Genomic DNA, 27,304 nt, shown 5'->3' on the forward strand with positions numbered 1-27,304 from the left:
TTTTTTTAAATATTTTTACACTGTAGTACTTGTTTTGCTTGTTGGTGGTGTTTGCTTATTTAATACATTCCGTCAAGGACAGAAAAAAAAAAAAAAAGACACAAACTTGACCAGAAGCAAACAGATTTCATGCCTGCTGAGATTTTAAAGGAACCATTTTGCTGAAGAAACTGCAAGCCTGGCTGTCAGTAGCCAGAGAGCACTCTAGTCCCTGAGGCAATCCATGGACCCCTGACAGGGAGTGGGCCTAGAGATGACAAAGGGTGGCAATGCCTATGGAAGATTCTTCCCAGCATGCAAAACAAGGGTCTTGATCCACTCCCACAATAAAGTCCTCTCTGTGCCTATCCAGCAGCAAGTGGTATGGACGAGTGGCTTTCTTTCTACCCTTTAGAAATGGGAGGGTATTTATTTTTAAGTTCATTTATTTTGTTAGAGAGAGAGAGAATGGCAAAGAGAGAAGGAGAGAGAGAATTCCAAGCAGGCTCCGTGCTCGGTGCAGAGTCTGATGCAAGGTTCAAACTCACCATGTGAGATCATGACCTGAGCTGAAATCAAGAGTTAATGCTTAACTGCCTGCGTCACCCAGGTGCCCCTAGAAATTGGGAGTTTTTCTGCTCCTTCTCCTCTCATTATAAAATGAGTGGGTTAGGGCAATTACTTTGCTTTTATGCTTTAAGAGAGGACTTTCCAGATTTGAAGCTGATGATAAGACAAGATGAGATGTGAAGGCTGTCTTCCTTGGGAGGTGGTGTGTGTGTCTTTTAGGAAGAAAGATGTACACAGATGTCAAGTAGGCAATTAGAGTGTCTGCCACAGGACCGAAAAGAAGGAACTCCTAGATTTGAAAAACAGGTGGAAAGTGATGGTCTTAGTGAGAATCGTTTAGGCAGGGAAGGGAGGGGGAGTTGAGAGAAGGCCAGTTACGCTGGGTTTAGGAGCAAATGGTTGTTGTGAATTTTTAAGACTTTGCCAATATCATTTTTCTGGTTATATTCAAAGACTCTTTGGTGGGGATTCATTTATGAGATTTTATCCCCAGGAAGTTCAATTTTTACTCCGGGTATTGCTTACGTTCTCTCTGAGGAAAAGAGAAGATGATTTCTAGACCCTTTACTTTCTAGAAATCAAGAGTTGGAGTTAGCTTCACAGCAAGGATCAGGCTATATATTTTGAAAGGTAAAGATTAAGAACATAGTCAATAGATTAGGCAAAACCAAACCGCATCCCTAGGCCTCCTCCATGATTGTGACTAAACTTCTTAGGCTCCTTTGGACAGATCTGAAGGGAATAAAACAGCACTTAAGTATGCAATATTTTTGTACAACTGCAAAGAGACATGGAAGCTACACATAGAAGTCCCATCGCTGAAAAGAATCTTAAGATGTTATTTACCTCACCTGCCAGATCTCTAATTCATTCACTAGCAGGCTATAGGAAATGAAGAAGATGGAAGAGAAAAGAGCCACTTTATGAAGTTCAGGAAAGTGCCCTTTTGATTAAGGGATGAGGTATGGTAATGTTGATAATAATTTTGTGGAAATAAGCCAAAAAAAAAAACCCCAGCTTCAGGGTGCGCTCTGCAGATAAAACACGTGACCACAGAAAAGAGAAAAACAGTGAACTGTAGATCTTACTGCTCACTTTCATCAACATTAACCCCATCGACAATAAAACATATGAAGGAAAAATAAAAAATATGACCCTTTGCTAATAACTTTACTACTAAATCCCAGGTACAACCCCCCAATTCCCCCCCAACCCCCTATGATGAGAGGCTAACACCTACCACAGGGCACTGAATACATTCTTTGGAAGCCAACTCTGCACACTGCTTCACAGAACTGGTAAGGAACTTGCTGAAACAGCCTGTGGCTCACAGGCTTCCGATGTGTTCTTCCTTCCACCATTTTCTTCTTTCTTTGGAAAATAGCCATGAGAACTGCATTGTCAATTTCCTCCACCTATGAATCCAAGGATATGAAAAACTGAAAACACTGAAAAAAAGAGTGAGAGCCACTATTTCAAGTGCCTGATACTCCACTTCAAAGATAAAGGCCTTTATGTGCATATTACTTTGCAGGCATTTTCTTTTTATATTAAGTTTTTAAAGACTCTCTCCAAACCCCAACCCTCTCCTACTTTGACTTCTGTCCCTTCAAAATTCCGTGTCCCCTCTTTGATAAATCCATTTAACAAATATTCACTGAGCACTCACTATGTGCCAGGCACTGGTAATGAAATGGCCAACAATGTTTACACATTCTTGGCCTTCTTTTTTTTTTAATTTTTTAAAAATGTTTTTTTATTTATTTTTGAGAGACAGAGAGAGAGAGAGAGAGCACGAGCAGGGGAGGGGCAGAGAGAGAGGGAGACACAGAATCTGAAGCAGGCTCCAGGCTCTGAGCTAGCCTCGAACCCATGAACCATGAGATCATGACCTGAGCTGAAGCCAGAAGCCGGACGCTTAACCAACTGAGCCACCCAGGCGCCCCCATTCTTGGCCTTCTTAAGAGCCCAAACTGTAGCGAGAGATAAAAGTAGGTAAACAATTATAATACCGTGTGGAGGGGCACCTGGGGCACCGACTTCAGCTCAGGTCATGATCTCACAGTTCGTGAGATTGAGCTCTGCTCTATCAGCACAGAGCCTGGATCCTGCTTCTGATACTGTGTCTCCCTTGCACTCTGTCCCTTCCCTGCTTGTGGTCTGTCTCTCTCTGTCTCTCAAAAATAAATAAAATGTTGAAAAATATACAGCGTGGTATATGCTATTTCATTTCTTTCATTTTGCTTCAAAATAGATAACTTTCCCTCAAATCTTGATCAATGCTTCTATACTCCCTGATATCATTTCTACTTCCTGGTGCCCATCCCTGCCCCACTTTCAGTCCTAATCCTAGGGTTCCGGGTCAATGAGCAGCTGGCTTAGAGTCACAGGCAGGTGAGTTCTTCTTTTGGTTACAGAACTACGACAGGTCAAATCCTTCCCTTAAGTAAGTATACCTTTATAACCCGCAAACCACAGCTTTCAAACTGTTTCTTCTGATCCTGAATTTCCTCACTCAAAAGCTTTGGGCATTTCAGAAATGTAGTCCTTTTCATTTCGTCCTGGTTTTTTGGTTGCCAATCAGTCCCTTGTCCTAAAAGTGAGTAACATAAAACTTGGTCTCAATACTCTGTGAGATGAAAAAGGTTTGTAAAGAAATGTAATGAAACAAATTATAGAATTTAAAGGAATCAATTAGCCAGTTTAAACTGTATGCCTTAAATGTTTAGGCATGCAAGGTGAGTGTCCTATAGTGAGAAATCGTAGGATAAAAGAGGGTGCTAATAAATTTGTCCTCACATGATTTGGTATGAGACTGAGGGCATGAGAAAAAAGAGCATTAGTATATACTTCCCCCATCAATGTTGTAATGATGATATATAATTGTGTTGCCAATAGGAAATGTTTATATTTCTAGCCAGGACGCTCATCAACAAAAAGACACAGGGGTAACAAAACATTAAGAAATGATGAAAAATAGTATGTCATTTACATAAAACTTCAAGATTCTCAAAAAGATTTCATATCTCAACCTCAGTTGAGCATTATTACACAACCACTGAAATAATTATAATTAACACGCTTTTACAAGTAAGGAAATTGAAACTCAGGGAAATTAAGTGACTTGCCCAATATCACACAGCCAACAGGTACACATCCAAGAGTATAAACCTGTCTTTCATCAGTGCTTTCTGTAAGTAGCAAGGCAGAATACTCGGTACATATATCACTAATATGCCACCTAACCACAAAGATCAAAATTTGGAGATTCAGGGTGCCTGGGTGGCTCAATAGGTTAAGCAGTGGACTTCAGCTCAAGTCATGATCTCACAGTTCATGGGTTCGAGCCCTGCACTGGGCTCTGTGCTGTCAGCTCAGAACCTGGAGCCTGCTTTTGATTCTGTGTCTCCCTCTCTCTCTCTGACCCTCCCCTGCTCATACTTTCTCTCTCTCTCTCTCTCAAAAATAAATAAATATTTTAAAAAAAGATTTTTTTAAATTTGGAGATTGAGTCTATGGTGTCCTGTCTTTCCTCCCTTCCTTCCTTTTTTTCTTTTTTTCTTCCTTTTTTCCTTCTCCCTTAACTTTCTTACCTTCCTTTTTAAATTCAAGGGACAACCTGTTCTTGCCTAGCAACTCCCTATTGGAAAAAATGTACGGATGGACAAACGGAACCCCTACCCCCCGACAAAAAAACTTCTTTTCTTTCCGTTTATTTTCAGTTTGACTTAAATCTAAGTGTACAAAAATGACAAAATTCCCAGCACATTATTTAATTGAGTGGTCTCAATTTAACCACAAAAAAGGAGATGATAAAGCCAAAGAAATTCACTAGAGGGGCCAGGTTATAAATCTGAAGAGCAGGAAAGACAAAATTTCATAGCAGAGAAACTCCAAACCCAGGAAATCTCAAAGGAAGAGATTGTAAATTAAATCTCAAGAGCAATAGCTCACATAATAAGGTATAGTAATAGAATTCAGTTCACTTGAGTTCAGCAAACATTTACTGAACTCCTATTACATGCCTGGCCTTAGGTTGGGCACCTCAGAAGCACTCACCAGGAAGGATTTAAAAAGCAGCATAAAAGAGGAAATACCTAACTTCTATTATTTAAATTTTATTGTTCGGATGGATAGTTGATGTTCCTTGTAGTAATAACTCACTGAAAATTATCCATTTTGTTAATGAAGGTCTTAATCTGATTAAGAGAGGGTGAGTCTGTAGGAAACTCTGAAATACTGCTGTGGAGTAATATGCTTAGTCATCAACTATCTAAAATGCCAACTTGCAGCAGAACATGGGACTTACATGACTAAATTGCCAACTGCTGGGAGAGTAGGTCAACCTTATGAATGCAGTTAGTTTAAAGTAATGCCATAAGTTTTATAGGCCAGTGTTTTTTTTGCCTCTTGTTCTCTTGGGAAGTATCGGTGTCTATTTAAATACCCATAGTCATTACATTTCAAACTAAGTAGATATCATAAGTCTCATCCTTGTGTATTATTTTTGTGCATATTCTTTGACACTGGTTCTTCTGGGGAATGTGGGTACAACATTTACTGTATACCCCACTCACTTTGACCATGTCTGCCTGAATTATTTTGACAAACACAAGTGAAAATAAGGTGTCCTTTGAAATTTCACATCTGAATTGTTGTACCAAACACATCAACATTATGGTGATCTTTCTAGAATATAAGTCTGAGCTTATCTTTGCTTAAAATCCTTCAAGGCTCCCCATTTGTTTCAAGAAAAACTCTGAACTCTTCCATGTGATTTATAAAGTCTTTCATAATCTAGACCCTGCTATGGTCTGATTGCTTGGAAAGTTTCTTTACCTTACTAATTTCTACTTCTTCTTTTTTTTTTTTTGAGAGAGAGACAGAGCAGAGGAGGAACAGAGGGAGAAGAGAGAGAGAGAAATCTCAAGCAGACTCCATGCCTAGCGCAGAGCCCAATGCACAGCCTGATCTCACAACCATGAGATCATGGCCTGACCTGAAATCAAGAGCTCTACATTCAACTAAGACACCCAGGCACCTCTACACTTATTCTTCATTCTCTATTTATGACACCTCCTCTGAGAAGCCTTCCCTTGACCTCCCAAGTCCAGGTTAAGTGCCTAAATTGGTATTCTGAGACCAATTCCAAAGTCTTTCTGTGTAGAAGGGTTTCCCATAAGTACAATCAAGCAATTGTGCTACTATCTAACCAACAATAGCATCAGATTCCACAGGTTAGGGGTTCAGTCCTACAAGACTGCTCTTCAACACACACACACACACACACACACACACACACACACACACACACGACACCAGTTGAAAGCCAGGCTGTTACCTGTGCTTCTGACTGACTAGCTACAAACTGGAGATTCCAATGACTTTTTCCATGGAAATAGTGCATTTTAGGCACTATTTGCAAGTCCAGGTTGTTACCTGTACTTTTAACTGGCTGGTGAAACATCTCTGCAGGTTCAATTTTCTGAATTCGGAGGAACATTATACTTACTAGATTATTGGTTTATTATGCAGGGATATTATTCAGGAATAGCCAAATGGAAAAGATGCATAAGGCAAGAATGGGGATAGGGTGTGGAGTTTCCATGCTCCCTCCTAGCAAGCCACTCTCCCTATATGCAACTTTTATATGCTCTCCACGTGCTCACCGACCTGCAAGTTCTCTGAACCTGTTCTTCTGGGTTTTTATTTAAGTCTATACATAGTCACAGCTGATTAAATCATTGGCCAATGGCAGCTGATTCAACCTCCAGCCCCTCCCCCAGACGTTGGGGAGGGGACCGCTGAAAGTTCCAATCCTCCAACCACCAGGTTTGGTGTCCAGTCACTTCAATAACATAACAAAAGACACCTTTATCACTCTCGACACTTAGGAAATTCTAGGGCTTTGAGAGTTGTAAGCCAGAAATGTGGACAAAGACCAAATATATATGACCATATATTTGTATCATCTGAATGGCCAAATATATCTTATAAGTCGCAATATCAGAGTGCCTCTCTGAGGTGCTCCCAGAGCACTTTCACCCTCCTCTTTCAGAACTAACCTGCTTGCTTCTCAGTATCCTTAATTAGATTTGAGTAGAAATAATGTCCATCTTATCACTGTATTCCCAGCACCTAGCACAATGCTTGGCACATATCATGGATACAATATACTTTAATCAAATAAATGAATGAATAAGCCTCTGTTTCCCAAGGTGGCATTTTCAATGGTTAGTTAGCTCTAGAGCTATGTTTAAAAGATATCTCTGGACCCAAATTCAGTCATCATGATGAATTCTGCCCCGCTGAGTGTTCTTCACAGTAAGAATGAATAATTTACTTTGGTGAGAGAGCTCAAAGTAATTTTAGGGTTCCTAATGCTGCTAGCAACAAATACATAAATGCAATAAAACTCAAAGGAATTAATCAAGTGTAATGTGTCTTTCAAAATTTGAATGCTCCATTTGTAGAATTAGGGATGTACTTTTTTCCCAGTGCCTGGGCTTGTGTTATCCTCGGCTTTCCATTTAACTGCTTCTTAGGCAATCCATTTCATCATAAGTAAATCCAATCACACACGCACGTGTGCGTGTGTGTGCGTGTGTGTGTGTGTGTGTTGATTTCCTAATTAACCTCGCTGCTGGAAAGAGAGCCAAAAAACAATTACAAAACTTGATGGCTTAACACAGAAGCAGCATGTTGCTCGCTCTTCCATGCTCCCTCTGCCCCACAGATGTAGAGGCGCACTCACACCCATAAGAAGGAACAGTTGGGAGAGCTGACTTTTCAACTTAATTGAAAGGTACTCACCTAACCAGCTCCAAAGGGCTAGCTCCTTTTTTCTTGCCATTTCCTCTTGAACTTCACACAGCATATGCTCAATGTTCATAACCACCTCAATGAGGTTAGCTTGGGCTCCTTTAATCTCTAAAATTACCTTTTCCGGACTGATGATCTCTGAGATAGAGACCCTTAAGTTATTCTGGAGCTGAGTCAAAATGTCATGTTCCCTTTTCCCAAGGTAGAAGATATGACTATTTTCAATGATGTGGTGGTCGTGAAGGTTCAGTATCCTTTGGATCCATGTTTGGGCCTCCTCCAACTTTTCTATGTTGCATCCCCTCAGCCTGATGGCAGGAGATTCAGTTTTGAGCCCATTTTCTCTTTTCTCCTCTCTGGTCCACTGGGGGACTGAAAAGACTATCGTGAACAACCACAGAAAGCAGGTGGACTTTACACCAGAGCAGAACAAAACCCCTTATATCAATATTTGCCCCGAGGGTATCGTGACCTTTGCCAACGGCAGCAGCTTCATTTACCGGCCTACTTTAGAGCTGTGCTGCATACAAAGGAAACCTGATGTGTGGTTTACAGTCTCCTTGAGAACAGTGGAGCTTGTAAGGGGTTGGCTTTCTCCTGCCTTGCTGCTACTCTTGCATTTGTCAATTCACAGATGAGTCCACCTGGTGATATCACCCTGGATGTTAACCAACTATTAGAGATATATATGCAGTTTGGATTCCAGACCACCGCACTAAAGTGAATTTGCAATAAAGTTAGTCAAATGAGTATTTAGGTTCCCAGTGCATATACAAGTTATGTTTACACTATAGTCTATTAAGTGTACATTGTCTATAAAACAATGTAAATACCCTAATTAAAAGAATACTTTGTTGCTAAAAACTGATAACCATCATCTGCGCCTCCAGTGAGTCATAATCCCTGATCACAGATCACTGTAACAAACATACTAAGAATGAAAAAGTTTGAAATGTGAGAATCATCACAATGTGATTTAGAGACACAAAGTGAGCAAATGCTGTTGGAAAAATGGTACCAACTGACTTGCTAGATGCAGGGTTACCACAAATCTTCAATTTGTAAGACAAAACAAAACAAAAACCACACAGCATCTGTGAAGTGCAGAGAAATGAGGTATGCCTTTATTTCCTGCTGACTGGGATTTTCCTTAATCTCTTGCTATTACCACATTTGAAATCAAACATCTCTGAAAGCTATAGAACTTAAAGAGTGAAAAATCTTTTTGGAAAAATATGAGTATTTCTGATTGTAAAAATAGTACATTTATTTTTGAAAAATTAGAAAATTATCCAAGTATAATAAAAGGAAAAAATACTCGTAATTCCACTACCTGGGATTCCTTTTTCTATCTTACCTGCATGGAACAGGCCATTTTACACCTCCATAGAATCTAAAGCATAGCATTTCCTACTGCGCGACAAGATATATCCCAGCAGAAAACATTATGGAACTTGATTCCAACCTTCCCATGTGTAGCCCTCTCTACAACCCTCCCTCCATTAGAAGCAAAGATATATATAAAGAAGAATCTCCGATGGATTAGAGTGACTCTGAACCCAAACTGAAAAAAAAAAAAAGTCAGGGAGCAATGGACTAGCCGAAAGTAAATTCAAACCTGAAGCAGTATCTAGAATGTATAAAGAATTCTCTCAAATTATCCAGAAAAAGAAAGAACCTAGTAGCCAGCCGGGGAAAAGATCTCACAAAAAAGGAAACACAAAGGACCCATATATGTGTGAAAAGATGCACATCTCCACTGATAATCAGCAATATGAAAAATTACCCACCAGATTAGCAAAAATTCATAAGCCTGAAAATACCAAGTTTGGAGAAAGATGTAGAGCCACTGGGACTCCTGTATATATTCGTCATGGATGCAAAACTGGAACAACCCCTCCTACAATTATATTTTGTAAAGAAATTGTTGCATGTGTGTATCAGGAGATATGTCCAAGAGAGTTCACATTCTCGTTTGTAACAGCAAAAAACTGGAAATGACTCAAATGCTCTTCAACCATGGAATATTATTATAGCATTAAAAGGAGTCAACTTCAGCTATTCGTTAGAATCTCAAAAACATATTTTGAAGAGGAAAAGTATATTGACCGTTTATTATGTTCTAAGCATTGTTCTAAGTGCTTCACATAAATTATTTTGTTCACTCCTCGCAATCCTATGGACAGGTACTATTAACAGCCCCATCTTACGAATAAGGAAACTTGTTCAGAGTTATTAAGCAACTTTCCCCTGGCTACAGGACTTGTAAGTGGTGGTCATGGAGCTAGTAGGTATGGGCAGTCTGCCACCCCAGAAGTGATCCCAGGTTGGTAGCAGTGATTAGCATATTTCCCCCTTATATAACAGTTGGGTGGTACCAGGAACTATGAAATAGAACCAAGATAGACTAGGAGTGAGAGATGGAGGATGGCTTCCTCTGAGTAAAAATAAAATTCAATGTTTTAGACTATAGAAGTGACAAGACTTCTTAAATTAGAGGCATAGGAGCTTGTTTGTTTTTAACCCTTGTTCTTGGATTCTCAGTGTACTTTTTAGGAGAATATAGAAGAAACACATAGTGATACTTCATTTATCCATCATTGCGGGAGGGGGCGTGGCAGAGGGGGAGGAATTGTTCTTCTGGGTAACTATTTGTTAAGATCACTAAAGGATAATCTTCTAGCACCAAAACACATTAGTTAAATATTTATTAGTGAAGTTACTTATTTAGTTTATTACTTAAATATTTCTAAAGAAAACACGTTTTCCTGCCTTCCTTGTTTAACTTTTCTTTGATAACCTGAGATCAGCACCATTAACCCATTTTGATGTCAGTTATTGTCCTGTGCTGCCATAATTCTTTTATGGATGTCCTCAAAAATTACGGAAATAACTGGTGACACCTGACCCTATTATTCAGACTAATAACACAGAGACATTTGTATATTCCTTTTCCATATTATCCTCACCTAAAACTCCTAGCTACCTTCCCTAGATTCAGTGCAGTTCCCCACATAAGCACTGCATTTGTTTGCTTCTGTGGGTTTTCTTCACTTTGGGTGCCTCATACCACAGCTCTCGCCATTGAAAATCTGCCGTCCTCAAAGCCTAACTTAGAACCGCTTGTCCAAGAAGCCATTCTTGATCCCTTCAGGTCAGAAGCAACCTCTCCCTGCTCTGGGCCACCATCCTCTTGTATGTTATTCTGTGGCCTTCATTTAATGCTTTGCATTTACAGAATATTTTTACATACAGACTCTCCAATTATCCTCACAAAGTCTGTCGTTATCATCATTTTACAGATAAATAAGCAGGTTCTTAAGAGGCTACAGACCACAGCGCTCCAAGTATCCAGGTCTTCATTTCCAGGACCGCTGGACCACGGCACACCCAGAAGCGAACCCTTCTGTTAAAGGGTGGAAGCAAACCATTGTGACCCTCCTGGGAAACAGTCTGACAGTGTCTATTGCTGGCTGAATATCTAGTGTTTTTAACATTTATAGAATTCTGTAGAAATACCATTTCTAGAATACTGTGGATGTGTACTATTTCCAAAGCATACTTCCTAGCTGTCATGCAGCAAATCCAACTCCATCAGCTCCAATTTCACTGAAGAAAAGGAGTTAGAAGACAAAGTTCATCCTTCTCTAACACCAACAGGATTCGTTTAATCCCGTGACAAACCTAGTTCAGCAGCAAAATTGACTAGGGGGCCATTGAAAAATATACATGCTTGGCCCAGACCCAGAGCTCCAGGAATCAGAATCTACAGATTTGGGGCCTATACATATTTTTGTTTGTTTGTTTGTTTGTTTGTTTGTTTGAAGTTTCTGTTATGATCTCTGTGATTACTCAAGTTTGGGTAGCATCAGGTTAATCCATTTCTTACTATTTGGTATTACTGAGATATGTTTTCTAGAACGACTAATGAGTATCCCCATTTAGATGTAACCCCATTTGGAGCAGAAAGAGTAGCTGGCTTAACATCTTACGAAGGGCAGGACTTTTCCTTAGGGAAAAACTATAGACAGCTGTCTATGAACGGACCACCCACACTGTGGAAGGCCCACTGTGACTCAGCCTCGCTCTATTCATATCATGACACTGGACTGAGCAAAAATAGAAGCATGATTAGATATAAAGCAGGTTGGTATCCAAGCAGGAGCATAGTCAAATATATTTGGCTTATTTCTTTTTCTTCTCCCTTCCATTAGTTCAGATGATAAAGAAGAGAATGAGCCTCCAGTGGGTGTGAATTTCTTACTCACCTCCGTAGTTATTGAAACCCCACATCTGGGACTTAATCCTTGCCATCTCGGCACTGAAAGCCTGTAAGAAGCAAAACAGCAGAGTCATAAGTGGGGCTTCTAGTCACTGTCATCAAAATCCCTCCTTCTCCCTGCAAATACAACGCCTGACCTCATCCACTCTGTCACCCCCCATTCCCACCGCCACAAATCTAAAGTGGCCTTTTGGTAAGTCCTAGGGAAGAGCAATCCCAGCACCAAATATGCATTCCACAATCTATTAGAATATCTTGGGGAAATAAGAATAGAAAAACCAGAAAGAAAACCAAAATCTGGTATAAAAAAAGAAGAATGTGTATCCCAAGGCAAAATAGAATCATTCATTTATTCTACAAGCTTCTTGCATGTCAGACACTGAATTAAAGCTGTGGATGTATCACTCAAGAAGACCCACACAGGGAGAGGCTCTTATCATTAATAAAACATAAATTCATTTTTTAGAAGTATACACACACCAAGCTTTGTCTGTAGACTGAATAAATGATCAAATTTTGTAAGGTGCTTAAAACTCTACTGGCAAATAGTAAGCATTCAATGTATGTTAGCTATTGTTTTAATTATTATTATATGATTCTATAGACAAAAATTAGTGTGTGTGTTGCCATGCCGATCCTTTAACATGATGTCTTTTTGAAAAAACTAATCTCTGCAAGGGTTTGGAGCCACTACCCAGCGTCTTCCTTATCTAAAGTTGATTCAACTGGCAGTAATTACTTCATTCGAAAGATGGTAAATAATGAGGTAAAGATTACATTTGGCTTGGGATAACACCATCTGCTGATAAATATATGAATAGCATCTGTCGTATGTAAAATGAATAAAACCATCTCTCTCCAAAAGTCATTTTAAATATCAGAATGTAGGGCACCTGGGTGGCTCAGTTGGTTGAGCATCTGACTTGTGATTTCAGCAAAGGTCATGATCCCAGGATCGTGGGATTAAGCCCCGCATCTAACTCTGCACTAAGTGTGGAGCCTGCTAGAGATTCTCTCCCTTCTCCATTTGCCCCTTTCCCCCGCACTCATGCTCTCTCTCTCTCTCTCTCGAAAATAATAATAAAAAAAAGTCAAGATGTATTACAGAGTTAGACCAACTAGATAAGGCTTTTGAATTAAGTGTGAAAGAAAACTGTTACTTAGTCAATATCAATAACATAGAAAGTATGAATGACAAGCAGATGGTCCTGTGAGTGGTTTGGAAAAGCGGACCCAGGCAGCAAGAATCTGGCAGATTCAGAGCTGCAGCAACTGTCCATAGCGCCTAAGGTGAAGGATGTCAGCAGCATGGGCCTAGAGAAGGCATTCCTTATTCTGAGACAGATCGCTGGCACCAGGTAGATATACTATAAATATTTGTTAAATAGCCAAAAGAATGACTATCAACTTTTATAGATACTCAGTTCCATCCAGTAAACCTTTTCATCATGAAATACTAGTGGATACAAGTATTTCAGTCAGCTGGGGAGTCACTTACTCACTGTCATTCACAAATCGGAAATTTCTTAAGTGTGTGACTGTAAGTATCATTTTATTGGAAGTTCGGTATTGGTTGATCTTCTTGAGTCAGGTCAACTCGACATGTCTGACAAATCCGTTCTCTGGAATGCAGGGACCTTGCCAAAGTAATGCCTCCTATAAGAAACTGTGTAAGTTGCCCTCTGCTCTTTCTGAAAACACATCCCTCATTGAAAGGCTTACTTAGAAAGAAAATGCATGCTCATCAGATGGCCAGAGGTTTATATATATGGGTCTACACATGTCATACTCCCACAAGGTTATAATATTGACAAAAACCTAAAGGAATGATCAACGTTCAGGGTATAATATGAATTACTACGTAGGATACTCCTTTTGTTTGAGTCACAAAGCTGGAAGACGTATCTTTTCTCACGTTATTTTCTCTGTGTTTTTGTCTAGTGGTTAAGAACATACAGGCTTTTGGGGCACCTGGGTGGCTCAGTCAGTTAAGCATCCAGCTTTGGCTCAGGTCATGATCTCACAGTTCGTGGGTTCGAGCCCTGCTTTGGGCTCTGTGCTGACAGCTCAGTCCCTGGAGCCTGCTTCGGATTCTGTGTCTCCCTCTCTCTCTGACCCTCCCCTGCTCGTACTGTCTCTCTCTGTCTCTTAAAAATAAATAAAAAACATTAAAAATTAAAAAAAAAAAAGAACATACAGTCTTTGAGGTGAGACAGACCCAGGATGGAATCTCGGTTTGCCGCTTGCCTAGCTGTGTGCATGTTAACCCTTTTGTATGTTTTCCCTTCTGTAAAATGGAGATGATAATCATGGCTTCATCATAGGACTGAGGAGAGGATAAAACGAGACAGCCTCTCCTTAGCATAATACCTACCTATTGCAATACATGACAGCTACTTTTATTATTAATCCTTAGGACAGCTCTCAAATTGTGGTTGATCGCTCTATATTTTTTTTTCGAACTGCCATGTACATTCTTGTTTGTGTATTGAAGGGAATGAACCTTCTTTTCTAGATGCAGTTAATTCCCCTTGTAGGGCAATGATACTTAATGAGCAATTCAGGGATGTGCTTAGGGCATTTATCTGGGCCCACTGATAGTGCTCTGCTTTCAGGGGGAATTTCATTTAAAAGACAGGATGATTCATTTTGTCTGGAAGGCAAGCGACGGCAGTGGGTAGCGCTCTGCCACCTTGCAGGTCAGCTGTGGATGAGACGATGGTGTACTAGGGCTGACATTCACTCACGAGAGCTCGCTGTGAACATCCCCTCCCAACTCTGCCTTCAGCGATGTCACATTCACAGCTTGAAGTCAGCAATGAATATCAGCAAATGCTACAAACCTCCCTGTGTCTAGTCAGGCAGCAAAAAAAATAAGAACCTTTATATTTGTTCCAGGAAAGAACAAGCTAGAATAAGAATAAGTTCGTTTTCTTGTAGGGGGAGATAAAATGGCAACCACCCACATGGAGACAGGCTGGGAGGTAGAAGCCGTCAGAGGACCAGTGTTCAGAGCCCACTCTCCCTGCCAGAATTGAGCAAGGCCCTTTATACCCAAAACCCAGACACACGCCTGGGAAATTGCACTAGCACTTAAATGTTGCTATTGGCAGAATCAAAAAACATGTCTTGAAAACCTATTTTAAGTTCCTGTATCTTATTTCACTTCTTTTTTTATTCTTCCTTAACATCATAACAGTCTCTTCGCAAAGTGCCAGCTAAGCGAGAATAAAGCACAGAGACAGTACTTCAAAGGTACAACAGCACAGCACTATGTACTATTTATGCTGAATATACCAGGGACCTTTTCACAGGTTAGAAACTCACCTAATCTGGCCACTCTAAAACAAAAGCTGAGCTGAAGTGAAAACGAAGGAAGCTGGACATACAGATCTCTGCACTCAGACCCATGGACACACTCCCTACACACATCCCTCCCTTCTGTATCAGAACACAAGACTTCCCTTGGAGGTCACCTACACAGAATTTAAGAAACAACAGACTGAATATGGGGACAGTACCAAGGACATGAGTTGCCGAATATACCAGTGCCGAGAAAGAACTTATAATCTAATTGGGTAAAAAAGATAACAAATGAGTCATTAACTTAGTGTACAGTTCAACATTCAGCGTGTCACGGCTCCTTACAACAGCTGAGCTTCGTGGAGGGCTCACCTGTATGCCAGGTACCGTTCTAAGTGTCTTATGTGTATACACTCATGTAATGCTCACAACAGCTCCGTAGGAGGGTAGTTATTATTCCCACTTTATTTTACTTTTTCTTTTTTTTCAAATAAGCTCTATGCCCAAAGTGGGACTTGAACTCATGACCCTGAGATCAAGCGTCGCATGCTCTACCAGCTAAGCTAGCCAGGTGTCCCTATTATCCCACTTTAAAGATAAGGAAATTGAGGCACAGAAAAGTAAACTAACTTGCCCAAAAAAGTTGATTGGAGAGAAGAAGACAAAGAATTTGTTTTAAATATGTTGGATTTAAGTTGACAATCAATAATCCAGTGGAAATGAGAGAGGGTTAGGTGTATGGGTCTGAAGGTGGCTCAGAAGACAGGAGTTTGCAGAAGTTATGGTGGAAATTGTAAGAATACTTGTGCTCTTGGAGAGAGAAGAGAGAGGAGCAGAGACTAGAAACTAGAAGGTCGCTGACCTTTGAGGAGCAGAGGAAAGGGTAAAGGCCAACAGAGGAAAAGAGGGAAGTTAAGCAGCAGTGTAAAGACAGCTCCTAGAAAGACTTTCTTTACTAGGTCAGAGGTGGGCAATTTAAAGTAACTAAATTCACCAAGTTAGAAGTTCATTGTGTTGTACAGGTGCTTAGCTCATGTCTTCATGGGAGATATTAAACAGATGCTATTGAATGAATGAATGAACTCTAAGACATTTCTAAAATATTAACTTACATTATATGTCTCCAGTTCTTCTGGAAAGATCACAAACTTTACAGTTAATTGCTTTTTCGAGTGGCATTTGGCAAACATTAAAACTTTATTAAACATAATCTCAGCTGCTGTATTCTTCCTTATACCAATGCTTCCAGTCCCAAGGGCAGGAAAGGAAATGGAACTTCTATTTAATTCAAGGCATTTCTCCAAACATTCCTTCACTGCAATGCCCAGCATCTGTAGGGGAAACAGATCAGCCTTTGAGTCAAAATTAAACTTCACTTACCCCTTGATTCCCCCATATTTTACAATGCTGACTCCCATTCCCCCTCAGGATCATGTCCATGGCTCCTCAGAGCAGGAAAGACCCCACTCCATGGGGAACCTATTGCAGCCATGAGGTTCGATGATGAGAAACAGAAGTAATTCAGGGTCTGTTTTATCCTCTTCAGGACATTTGGGCACCGTGATTTCTCCCAGTTTATGTAGCCTTGCCCATCTCCCGAGGTCAGAGAGCCAACCATCAGTGGGTCCCCACTTACTTGCCACTTCCAGGTCAAAACAAAGAGCTCTTGGAATTTAATAAAGGAGACAGAGGGTAAAATAAGCAAGCAGCTTTATCCAACGTCTTTAAGATATGTCCCAATGTCCTATATAATTTCTCCTCTAAAAGTGCTAATATATTTGGCAGATTTAAACTTTCCATCAATATTTCAACATCCAGACTAAATACTAGTACAGGAAGGTTGTTTGTGAAAGAGCCTCAGAAAACTGAAAGGTAGACTGGAGGACCGATTTGGGATTAGTAGGCTCTTAGTCAAAGAAGATCAGAAATGGTGACAGAATAAAGTCAGAGAAAAGGACTGTTTGCCTCTCTCCACATCTGAGCAAGTCCCCCCTACTCTTTAAAATGTATTTATTTATTTTAGAGAGAGAAAGAAAGAAAAACACACACACACACACACAGAGTGAGAGAGAGAGAGAGAGAGAGAGAGAGAGAGAGCGAGCGAGCGCATGTGCATAGGGGAGCAGCAGAGAGAGAGGGAAAGAGAGAATACCAAACAGGTTCCACACTATTAGCACAGAGCCCGATGGGGGACTTGAACCCATGAACCTTGAGATACTGACCTGAGGTGAAATCAAGAGTTGGAGGTTCAACCAACTGAGCCACCCAGGCACCCCATGCCCCTACTCTTTAATGTGTACATTTTATGTGCCTCCAGTGAAGAGTTGGCCAGAAAGCCAATCTCCATTGCAGGCATAGGTGGGAAGATACTTTAGGTAATAGATTTACCTGGAATAATGCTGGAAGGGAAATCCCAGATCCTTCTGGCATTTAACAGATGGAGGGAAATACGGAGAAGCTGAATTCCAGGCCCTCTTAGGAAAAGGCCAACAGGGTCATGGTGTGGTGAGTGTGTAGACTGAGGGAGCTGTGCTCTTTCCACGTTTATTTGCTCACTTACAATCTAGACATGGGTTAGGTAATATTTTAAATTAAACTTCTTTTAATCTTTGTTAATTTTATTTATCTTTGAAAGAGAGAGACAGAGAGAGAGAGCACAAGCAGGGAGAAGGAGACACAGAATCCAGAGCAGGCTTCAGGCTCTGAACTGTCAGCACAGAGCCCAAGGAGGGGCCGAAACCCATGAACCATGAGATCATAACCTGAACCAAAGTCAGACACCTAACCAACTAAGTCACCCAGGCACCCCTTAAATTATTTTTGTTGTTGTTTTTTATTTATTTTTGAGACAGAGAGAGACGGTGTGAGCAGGGGAGGGTCAGAGAGAGAGGGAGACACAGACTCTGAGGCAGGCTCCAGGCTCTGAGCTAGCTGTCAGCATAGAGCCCGACGCAGGGCTTGAACCCACAAACCATGAGATCATGACCTGAGCTGAAGCCGGACACTTAACAGACTGAGTCACCCAGGCACCCCCGCAGGCACCCCTTAAATTAAACTTCTTAAGATAACTTGTGACAACACCTTTTCCATATTTCAGGGTGGTAGAAAATGAGGACTATCCCACTTAACGACGTTTCATAAAGGTAACGACATGATGGAAATCCAGAGAAGAACTACCAAGACTATGGAAAACGCAAAGACAAACTTATTTTGCACTTACCGTAGTTAGTTGGAGACCGCTTGAATGCCATAACACATGGTATACATATCGACAGGACAATTTAAATCCTTTTGTGATCAGTACCACCTGAGACTCTTGAAATGTCTCAGTAATTTTTTGGTAATATTCCAATTCTATTTCTTCTCCTGCTTGTTGTAAAATTGATGTCGACACAGGTCCGAACTTAAGACCATAGTGTGGATAAACAGAATTAACAATTACATCGGTCTGAAAAGAAAAAAACATAATGGACAGGCGTCATTGTTAAATTACTCTTTCTTAAATCTTTATTTTGCTGAGGAGCTTTTAAAAATACTGCGGGAGATCCTAAATTCACAAAATATCATTTAATGGTAGAAACTCATAAGTCCAAAGAATGACTACCTGATTGCCATAAGTCCATTTGTCCAATTCAGAAATTTGGTAAAGTGTGTGGATGATAAAATTTTTATTGCAAACATCTGTCAGCCCCTTGCTGCCCTCTACCCCCCATATTCCAAGAGTCTGAGCACTCCCTGTGATTCGCTTTAACTTTTTTCAAGAAATGGTTTCATTCCCTGCCCCACTGTCACCACTTTTTGCTATTTTTGTATGAATTTTCTGTTTTAAAGAGATTGGAAATAAAATTTCTCATCAAATTTCTACCTCCTGTTGTTTTTATTTATCTTAAAAATTTTTTAAACATTTATTTATTTTTGAGAGAGACAGAGTGTGAGCAGGGGAGGGGCAGAGGGAGAGGGAGACACAGAATCTGAAGCAGGCTCCAGCCTAGCAGCAAAGAGCTCAATGCAGGGCTCGAACTCACAAACCTGTGAGATCATAACCTGAATGGATGTCGGCCACTTAACCAGCTGAGCCACCAGGCATCCCCTGATGTTTTTAAGGTAAGCAGTACATGGATGAAGAAAGTACAAATGAGATGAAAAAAGTCTGCAGTGGAAATAGGCCTTCCTGGTGCTGGGCTCCTCGGATGTCCCACTCACCCCCCTGTCCTACGGGCAACCGCTCTTACCAGTTCTTCATCTGTCCTTTTTCAGCAATGAGCTGCACAGACACGTGGTCTGTACTTTCAGTAAAATCCCCTTAGAGCTGTGCGACGGGGGTGGGGGCGACCTTCTTTTCGCTCATGCTGAAGTCCTCCTAAATCACCCTGATGGCTTTGGCTCCTTTTGCGGGCAACCCAGGTACTTATGGAGGTTAATGAATGCCTTACTTTGAAAGTGCGATCGGAATTTCCCATCTGTGGGCACTGGCACCCTTTAAACATTTTAAAGTTCTTAATGCTGCTGGCAATAAGTAAATAGAATAAAATTTTACTTTTATAAAAATAAAAGTAAACACAAAGGGGTAAGCTATACAACTAGTATATCTCCACTTTAATTTTATTAAAAAAATTTTTTTAATGCTTTATTTATTTTTGAGAGAGAGAGAGTGTGTGAGAAGAGGAGGATCAGAGAGAGAGGGAGACACAGAATCTGAAGACAGGCTCCAGGCTCTGAACTGTCAGATCAGAGCTTGACGTGGGGCTTGAACCCACAAACCACGAGATCATGACCTGAGCCGAAGCCAGGAGCTCAACTGACTGAGTCACTCAGGCGCCCCTCCACTTTACTTATAAAGTGGCATATTAATGGGGCACCTGGGTGGCTCAGTTGGTAAGGCATCCCACTCTGAGTTTCAGTGCAGGTCATGATCTCCCCATTTTGTGAATTCAAGCCCTGTGTCAGGCTCTGCATGACAGTCAGAGACTGCTTGGGCTTCTTTCTCTTTCCCTCTCTCTCTGCCCCTCCCCTGCTCACGTTGTCTCCGTTTCTCTCAAAATAAATAAGCTTAAAAAAATTTTTAAGTGGCATATTAATGACATATTGAATAAATGTTTCATCTTGTTGCGTGGGTCCCCTCATTCTTCTTTTCTAATTGTCTTACTGGCAATTCCTGGTATTTTTCCACTTATCATTAAGTCTATTTGATGGTGGCAAAAGGAGAAATTTAAGTGTGACATCACTGATTAGAAATAAAAAGAATATAGCTTTATATTCTTTCTCTTCCTCTTCCCTGCTGCCCCCTTAACTTTTTCATCAATAATTTTCTGAACACCTAGATGCATGCATGCCCAGGGTCCTGGGGCCACAGAGATGAAGAAGTCATGATCCCCATCCTTAAAAGGTGCTCTGCCCAGCAGGGAAGCTGCACTAACCCAGAAATACGCAAGTTCATGGTTACCCTGATTCTCTCTCCTCCTTGCCGGGACCCTCACCTTTGTGGCCAATGAACCCTGGCTAAATGCTAAGTTACCCTCTGTATTCTCCACAACCCCTGACACAGAGCAGTATACTAAATATCCAACTTACAGCTTTACCCAGATCTCCTGACTGGTCCTGACTTGTCCAGTCCATTATTTATTTGCAGTATGTCACCACTTCTGTGTCTCTCTGATCAAGTCATTCTAACCAGCCAGGCTGCCACTTGAGATTAGATTTAAAACTCATGTCTCCTGAAGTAATCTTTCTTGGTCTACTATACTTTTGTCACAAATTTACATACTTTTAAATATTATGCATCTATTTTGCATTAAGACTTTTTTGTTTACTAATGACAGGGCGCTTCAGAAATCTTTAGACGGTTTGTTTTCCCAGTGGGAGTTTTCAAATAGAGAATTTTTTTCTTACATAAAAAGAAGATAATAGGGGCACCTGGGTGACTCAGTCAAACACCTGACTCTCGATTTGGGCTCAGGTCTTGATCTTGTGGTTGTGAGATGTAGCCCCGTATCAGGCTCTGGGCTGAGTGTGGGGCCTGCTTGGGATTTTCTGTCTCCCTCTCTCTCTGCCTCTTCCCTGCTCACACTCTCTCTCCCTCAAAATAAATAAACATTTAAAAAAAGTATAATAGATTTTAAGTTCCTTGGAATCAAAGATTGTTCTATTTCTTCACATACCTAAGAATAATAGCAATGATAACCATAAATAGTTATCATGTGACAAACTCTATTCTAAGCATTTTATCTGTATTGACTTCAGCTCTAAGATATAAGTGCTATTATTATTCTCATTTTACAGATGAGGAGACCAAGGACCAAAAGATAAATTAACTTGATTCAGATCACCCAATTAGCAAATGGCAAAGCTAGCATTCAAATCCAGAGGGACTGACTGTCTCTGAAGTTCGTACTCTGAGCCTTACCAAGATGCTTTCTAAACAGCATCTGAAATAGTGTATATTAAGAAAAATACTGCGGCACCTGAGTGGTTCAGTTAGTTAAGCCTTGGACTCTTGATTTGGGCTTAGGTCATGATCTCATAGCCCATGAATTTGAGCCCTGAGTCAGGCTCCACATGATTCTCTCTCTCCCTCTCTCTCTGCCCCTCTCCCGTTTGTGCTCCCCATCCCCACTTGTTTCTTTCTCAAAATAAGCAACAAACATTAAAAAAAAATGCTTGGCCGGTAACCAGGGATCTCCTTTGACAGTGCAAGAGAACAGAAACAAAGACTCACCTCCTGCTGTTCAATGTAGCCCTGGACAATCTGGAGAGTCACACTGTTTACAGTAATCGTATTGGCAGGTGCGGTGGCTTCTTGACTCACACAGGATCCCAGCTTGTTCACCCTTAGGATTCCTTCAGAAGCATTTTTAAAGGCAACAACAGTAGGTTGCTCATTGCTTACGAGGTGAATTTCTTTCAAATCACCAGCCAGTTGCTTCCTTTGGAAATAAATACTGATAGTTTCTACAATGGTGTGTGTACACAAATCCAGAGGGAACTGGAAAATCCCAGAGCTCAGGGCTGGAATTGCTATTGTCTCAATGTGTGACTGGGGTGAGGTGACATAATCCAGAATATTTCTAATGGCCTCCTGCAGCTTACCGATACATCTCTGAGGATCTTTCGCCAGCCACCGAGGCCCAACAGCGTGGATAATTAACTTGCAGGGAAGTCTCCCTGCTCCTGTGAGAGCTATTTTACCAGTTGGTACTTTACCACATCTGGAAATAATCTCTCTGCTCCTCTCCTGGATTTCAGGGCCTCCAGCTTTCACCAGGGCGTGGGCCAGGCCGCCCGCGTGAATCAGTTCTTCATTGGCTGCGTTCACCACAACATCAACAACATGTCTGGTGAGGTCATCCCTCCAAACAGATAACTCCAGCCCAGGAATGAGCATTTCTCTGAAGACTTGCAGAGACTCACTGTTATCTTCTGGGGATGCAGAGACTAGGGTACAGATACAGTCAAATTTATTCTGAAGGATTTCACACAGCTGATTCTCATTATTTTTTAAAATTGTGAAGGCATTGTGATTAATGGGAATTGCCCAACCAAAGTCTTCAAGAGTGGCAGGCTCTGGAAAGGGAGAGAAAATAAAAAATAAACGAACAAGGGTTCCTTTGCAAATAATATAATTCCACCTCACACCAGAACACTGAGCTTCCCATGTGCAAAAGAGATGAACTTCCTCTTGCCCCCTTCTTGGTTCTCCTTTTCACCCAGACATGTGATTAGACCAAGGATATACAAGAGTTTTTCATGTCAGGTCACCTATAAAGTATTTAGTTTTGTGTCTGGCAAACAGTAAGTACTCAGTAAATGGTATGCTACAGAGATGGTGGTGAGAAAACTATGTGCATGGGGACTTCCGAATTTTTAAAATCTATGTAAAAATGGTGACGCTGGGAACACCCATGCTTAAGGCCTATGTATGGGAAAGGATGTAATTATGAGTCAAATATATATGGAGGCTTTGTTCATAACTTGTTCGCTTTCATCAGTGTCTCATTTTGGGTTATTTTATAAGCAGACTCTGTGATGAGGATTTTAGTGTAAGTTTATTTGGGAGGTGATCTTAGAAAACACCAGGGGTGGGTGAGGACGGGGAGGGTGGAATGGGAAAGGAAGTAAGACCTGACAAGGAAGGAAATGAATAAAGGGTGTGTTACAAAGCCAATGAAGTTTTGCTCCACTAGGGGGCAGTGCACATCATGTGTCTCAGAGTTCTACCCCCAGAGGGGGGTAAAAACTGGTGGCATATTTATCCAACTCCTGTCAGTCACTGGTTGAGCATGCTCCTGTGGGGGCGTGGTCCAGCAAGTGCATGGAGCACCGATAGTGCTACAGTAAATGATTCTTCATCATACTCTTCTTTCATGGCACAGTTCTGCTGGAATTAAAACTAAGAGTATTTTATGTGGCAAATAAGATGTGCTGCTTGGACCCCTCCCCACCTTCAGTGCAGTTATGAAGCGGGGAGAATGGTAAAGTAACAGCGTCTAGTTGTTAGCCCCTCAGGGTCCAGTTCAGCTTTCCGGCCAAGGTCATACTGTCCTCAGTGTGGCACCCATCAACCATTTAAGTACGTTCAACATAGGGCTTCTGTCATGGGTACTCTCAGGCGGGCAGAGCTCTGCCAGGCTTTCATTATAGTCTGATGGCTCCATCACCAAATCCGGTTTCTCCCCTTTTTCTTTCACAGAAATCTTGTGTACCCCTAACTCCATCTCAGTTTCTGCTTCCTAGAGAAACCAACCTGTGACACTGCATTTCATGGAGCCTAAGGCATCATTATCATATGCCACGGAGAGGGGACCAATGATGCCAGTACGCCAAGGCACTCTACTGACTGATGGGGAGTAGCCCTATTTCAGAGATGCGAAAAAACTGTGTGTCCCAAAACAGACAAAATAGTAAGTAATTACATTTTACTTCAACTCCTATTTCTAATCTGAGCCACCTAGAAAGATCTCTGGTGGCCTAAATGATCCAAAAGAAGTAGCAAATGAGTAGTCAAATCAAGGTGGCCTGTGCTTTGGTCAAAAATCTCAGGTGGGCCACTCCTGTGATTAGGCAGGTTCCATTTGGTTCATACAACTTGTTAAGCAAAAAACCCCCCAAAAAACAAAAAAAACAATCAGTGGGTCACTTCTTCTGGCCAATATCGGCTCTAGGGCTGTGGTCAGAAGAGTCTCACATCTGGTGGGCAAAGCAAAGGATCAGTGGGAGCAGTAAGGGAATACGCCTGCTGGTGTCATGCTGTCCCTGAAGCAGTCTCCCCCCTGAGGCAGTGCTGGGTCACCATGATGTCCTCACACATGTGAGCACCTGGGGAAGGGAGACACTCTGCCTCTATATTCCCCTTTCTCCAAGGAGGAAAGACCTATGCAGAGATCCTCTGAAACAAGAGTGAGGTGATCCTACCTGATTTCTCACTGTAAGCCGCTGCTCCAGAACCCTGTGATAAATAAAATGTTTTTTAAAATCGCAAATAAATGACTACAGAATTACTGATAACAAGTACAGCCTAATAAACACATTGCAACAAAAACCCTGCAAAAAGCACTGGGTTTGAGGGGGAAGGGGAACATGTGTTTGTTTGTTTAATCTGAGTACATGATATACCTGAAATACTAAATGTCCCAGCAAACACTGAGCCTATCCTACTTCTCTGAAGGCCAGTGAACTTCTAATTCAGGGTGAGATGAAGGATTGGAGATTAACACTTGAAAAGGTCCAAAGGTCATGACCAAAATGACCCCAAACTCTCAGACAGGCCTCCAATCTCCAAAGGCTTGTGGGCTTTCACTAGACAAAACAGGAGACATGGGCACGTGAACCTCATCGGCTACACCTCCCCACCTACCGGTAAGGACCCACTTTCAATTATTCTTTTCAGGACACAAGCCTGAACATAGAATCTTCAGTTTAAAGACATTAGGTGCCTTTTCTCTAGTCTGATTTTTCATTCCTTCCACCTTCCCCATTCCTACCCACATCTTCCCCACCTCATCCTGCAAAGGCAGAATGGCTGAATGAGTAGATAGAATCAAAATGATACCGAGATGACATTTAAAAAAAAAAAAAATCACCCATCCTTGGGACACCTGGGTGGCTCAGTGGGTTAAGCATCTGACTCTTGATCTCAGCTCAGGTCTTGATCTCAAAGTCATGATTTCAAGCCCTGCGTTGAGCTCCATGCTAGGTATGGAGCCTACTAAAAAAACAAACAAAAAAACCAAAATACCCATCCTCATGTTGACTCTGCTGCTCACATTAGCGCATTCTTGATTTCCTATCTTTCACCCAGTGCAAGGTAAAAACTTTCATCGGGCTATTAAAACCAAAGAAGAATGCCATGCAGAACTAAAGACCCCAGGGTTCTGTTACAGGAGGAGCTATTCATGTGCTGATTGATCAAGGTTCATCATGTGTAGATACTTACACTTTTTACCTTGGAAAAGTCCATCCTCCAGGTCCCTGGGGTCTTTAACTTTATACTCTGTTTTGTGTTTCCAAGCATAAACTTGTCATTCCAAATATGGTTGCCTGCTTCTAGGAATGAATAAAAATGATGCAATAAGCATTGACTAGTTTCTCAGGGAATTTGGTAAGAATACACCACAGGAAGACTAAATATGATTTCTGATCTTAAGTAGTTTTTAACTTCATTGGTGAAGATGCACGCATTGTTTTCACTGCTGTTGTGCTGTTCCCCTTCTATCCTTCCAGCTGAAGCCTTCCCGGCAGTTCAGGGAAAGAAAAAAGCTATGCGGACTTGAGCAGGGAGAGCTTTATGGGAGGAGGCAAGGGCAGAGCCAGGCGTGAAAGATGGAGCAAGCTTTTACATATCTAGGAGAGGAGGATGAAATCAAGAGGTAGGATTGAGCACGGCATTCACAAGAAAAAAAAATGAGTAAAAACTGGACTTAACAAGTGCGTGAAGACCCCTGAAGGGTATCTGAATAAAGAATAAATTGTGCTTGTGCCGGCAAAGAGTATGTGTTACTGAGTTTGTGATAAATATCCTTGATCACATTACAAAGCAGAATGTCAGGCTCAGGTCATGATCTCACAGTTGTGAGATCAAGTCCTGCTTTGGGCTCTGCGCTGACAGGGTGGAGCCTGCTTGGGATTCTCTCACTCTCTGCCCCTCACTCACTTGTGCTCTCTCTCAAAATAAATAAATAAGACTTAAAAAAATATTGTGGAGAATGTCTGGATAAAAAATTAGAAATTGTGCAAAAACATATATTAAAGATTGTCCCTCTAACAGGGAGGAATTAAAGACTGGCAAGTTTTAGAATGATGATGAGGGGCGCCTGGGTGGCTCAGTCAGTTGAGCGTCCAACTTCGGCTAAGGTCATGATCTCACAGTTTGTAGGTTCAAGCCCTGCATCAGGCTCTGTGCTGACAGCTCAGAGCCTGGAGCCTGCTTTGAATTCCGTGTCTCCCTCTTTTCCTGTCCCTCCCTCACTCACGCTCTGTGTCTCTCTGTCTCAATAATAAATTAAAAAAAAACATTAGAATGATGATGAAAATGCTTGAAGATACACTTGCCTGCCTTTGTTGCCCACATAGTTGCCTTCAGGCCCCTGAAATGATGGCACTGTTGATAGCAATACAGAACTATCATTCTTTTATTTGTTCATTTATCTATTTATTTATGAAGGAGAGCAAGAGCCAGGCAAAGGGCAGAGAGAGAGAGGGAGACCCAGAATCTGAAGCAGGCTCCAGGCTCTGAGCTGTCAGCACACAACTTGATATGGGGCTCGAACTCACAAACCAGGAGATCACGACTGAGGGGAAGTTAGATGCTTAACTGACTGCACCACCAAGGCGCCCCCTAGCACTAGTCATTCTTAAGAGTCAGGAAAAGCAGCAGGTCCACTAGAATCCTAAAATGCAAAGACAAGACACATTTTTGCCTTTAGAGGGCACTGCTGTTTTCACAAAAGAAGGATGGCTTCCGTGTCTGCCTAGCTATGGGCTTCTAGTGGCTTTTGCTTTAGATGCTGTTGTAGTTACTTTTCCTTCAGACCTAGGGATTTTCTTGACCTAGGGATAGACTTGGCAGTGGGAGTGGGGTTCATTTAACCCCAAAGAAATTGGAAACAAGGAGCATATTGCCCCAGACATTGTCTCTTCCACTTTAAAAACAACAGCAGCAACAACAAATGCCTTCCCAATTTTCCATCAATGGCTCCGATCTTTCTCTCCGTGGGTAGTATGAAGGCATGGACTCTCCTCTTGTCCATCTGCAGGCTCAGCACAGTGTGGTCTGGCTCTCCATCTCACCCCAGCACTCCTCCATATGGTTAGTCCCAACCATCTACCTTCTGTCCTAATCTTTACTGCATTTTG

General features: G+C 41.4%; 1 protein-coding gene across 4 annotated transcripts in view; it reads right to left on the bottom strand.

Annotated features, from left to right (window-relative positions):
* Positions 1-27,304, bottom strand: part of PARP9 (poly(ADP-ribose) polymerase family member 9) — a 34,199-nt gene that overhangs the window by 4,796 nt on the left and 2,099 nt on the right. For 2 of the 4 annotated variants that reach the window (XM_029939427.1, XM_029939428.1), the window contains exons 2-10: positions 25,386-25,495; positions 24,365-24,398; positions 21,672-22,516; positions 18,177-18,404; positions 16,069-16,287; positions 11,640-11,700; positions 7,363-7,743; positions 3,006-3,142; positions 1,790-1,964 (exon numbers count right to left, since the gene is read on the bottom strand). In XM_029939427.1, coding sequence (XP_029795287.1) covers positions 1,790-1,964; positions 3,006-3,142; positions 7,363-7,743; positions 11,640-11,700; positions 16,069-16,287; positions 18,177-18,404; positions 21,672-22,516; positions 24,365-24,398; positions 25,386-25,463 — 2,158 coding nt within the window. In that variant the 5' untranslated portion in view covers positions 25,464-25,495. The remainder of the gene's footprint in view (positions 1-1,789; positions 1,965-3,005; positions 3,143-7,362; positions 7,744-11,639; positions 11,701-16,068; positions 16,288-18,176; positions 18,405-21,671; positions 22,517-24,364; positions 24,399-25,385; positions 25,496-27,304) is intronic. The other 2 variants (XM_029939429.1, XM_029939430.1) reach the window with 2 other exon arrangements.

This window comes from Suricata suricatta, chromosome 5 (assembly GCF_006229205.1).
Source record: "Suricata suricatta isolate VVHF042 chromosome 5, meerkat_22Aug2017_6uvM2_HiC, whole genome shotgun sequence".
NCBI classification, from domain to species: domain Eukaryota; kingdom Metazoa; phylum Chordata; class Mammalia; order Carnivora; family Herpestidae; genus Suricata; species Suricata suricatta.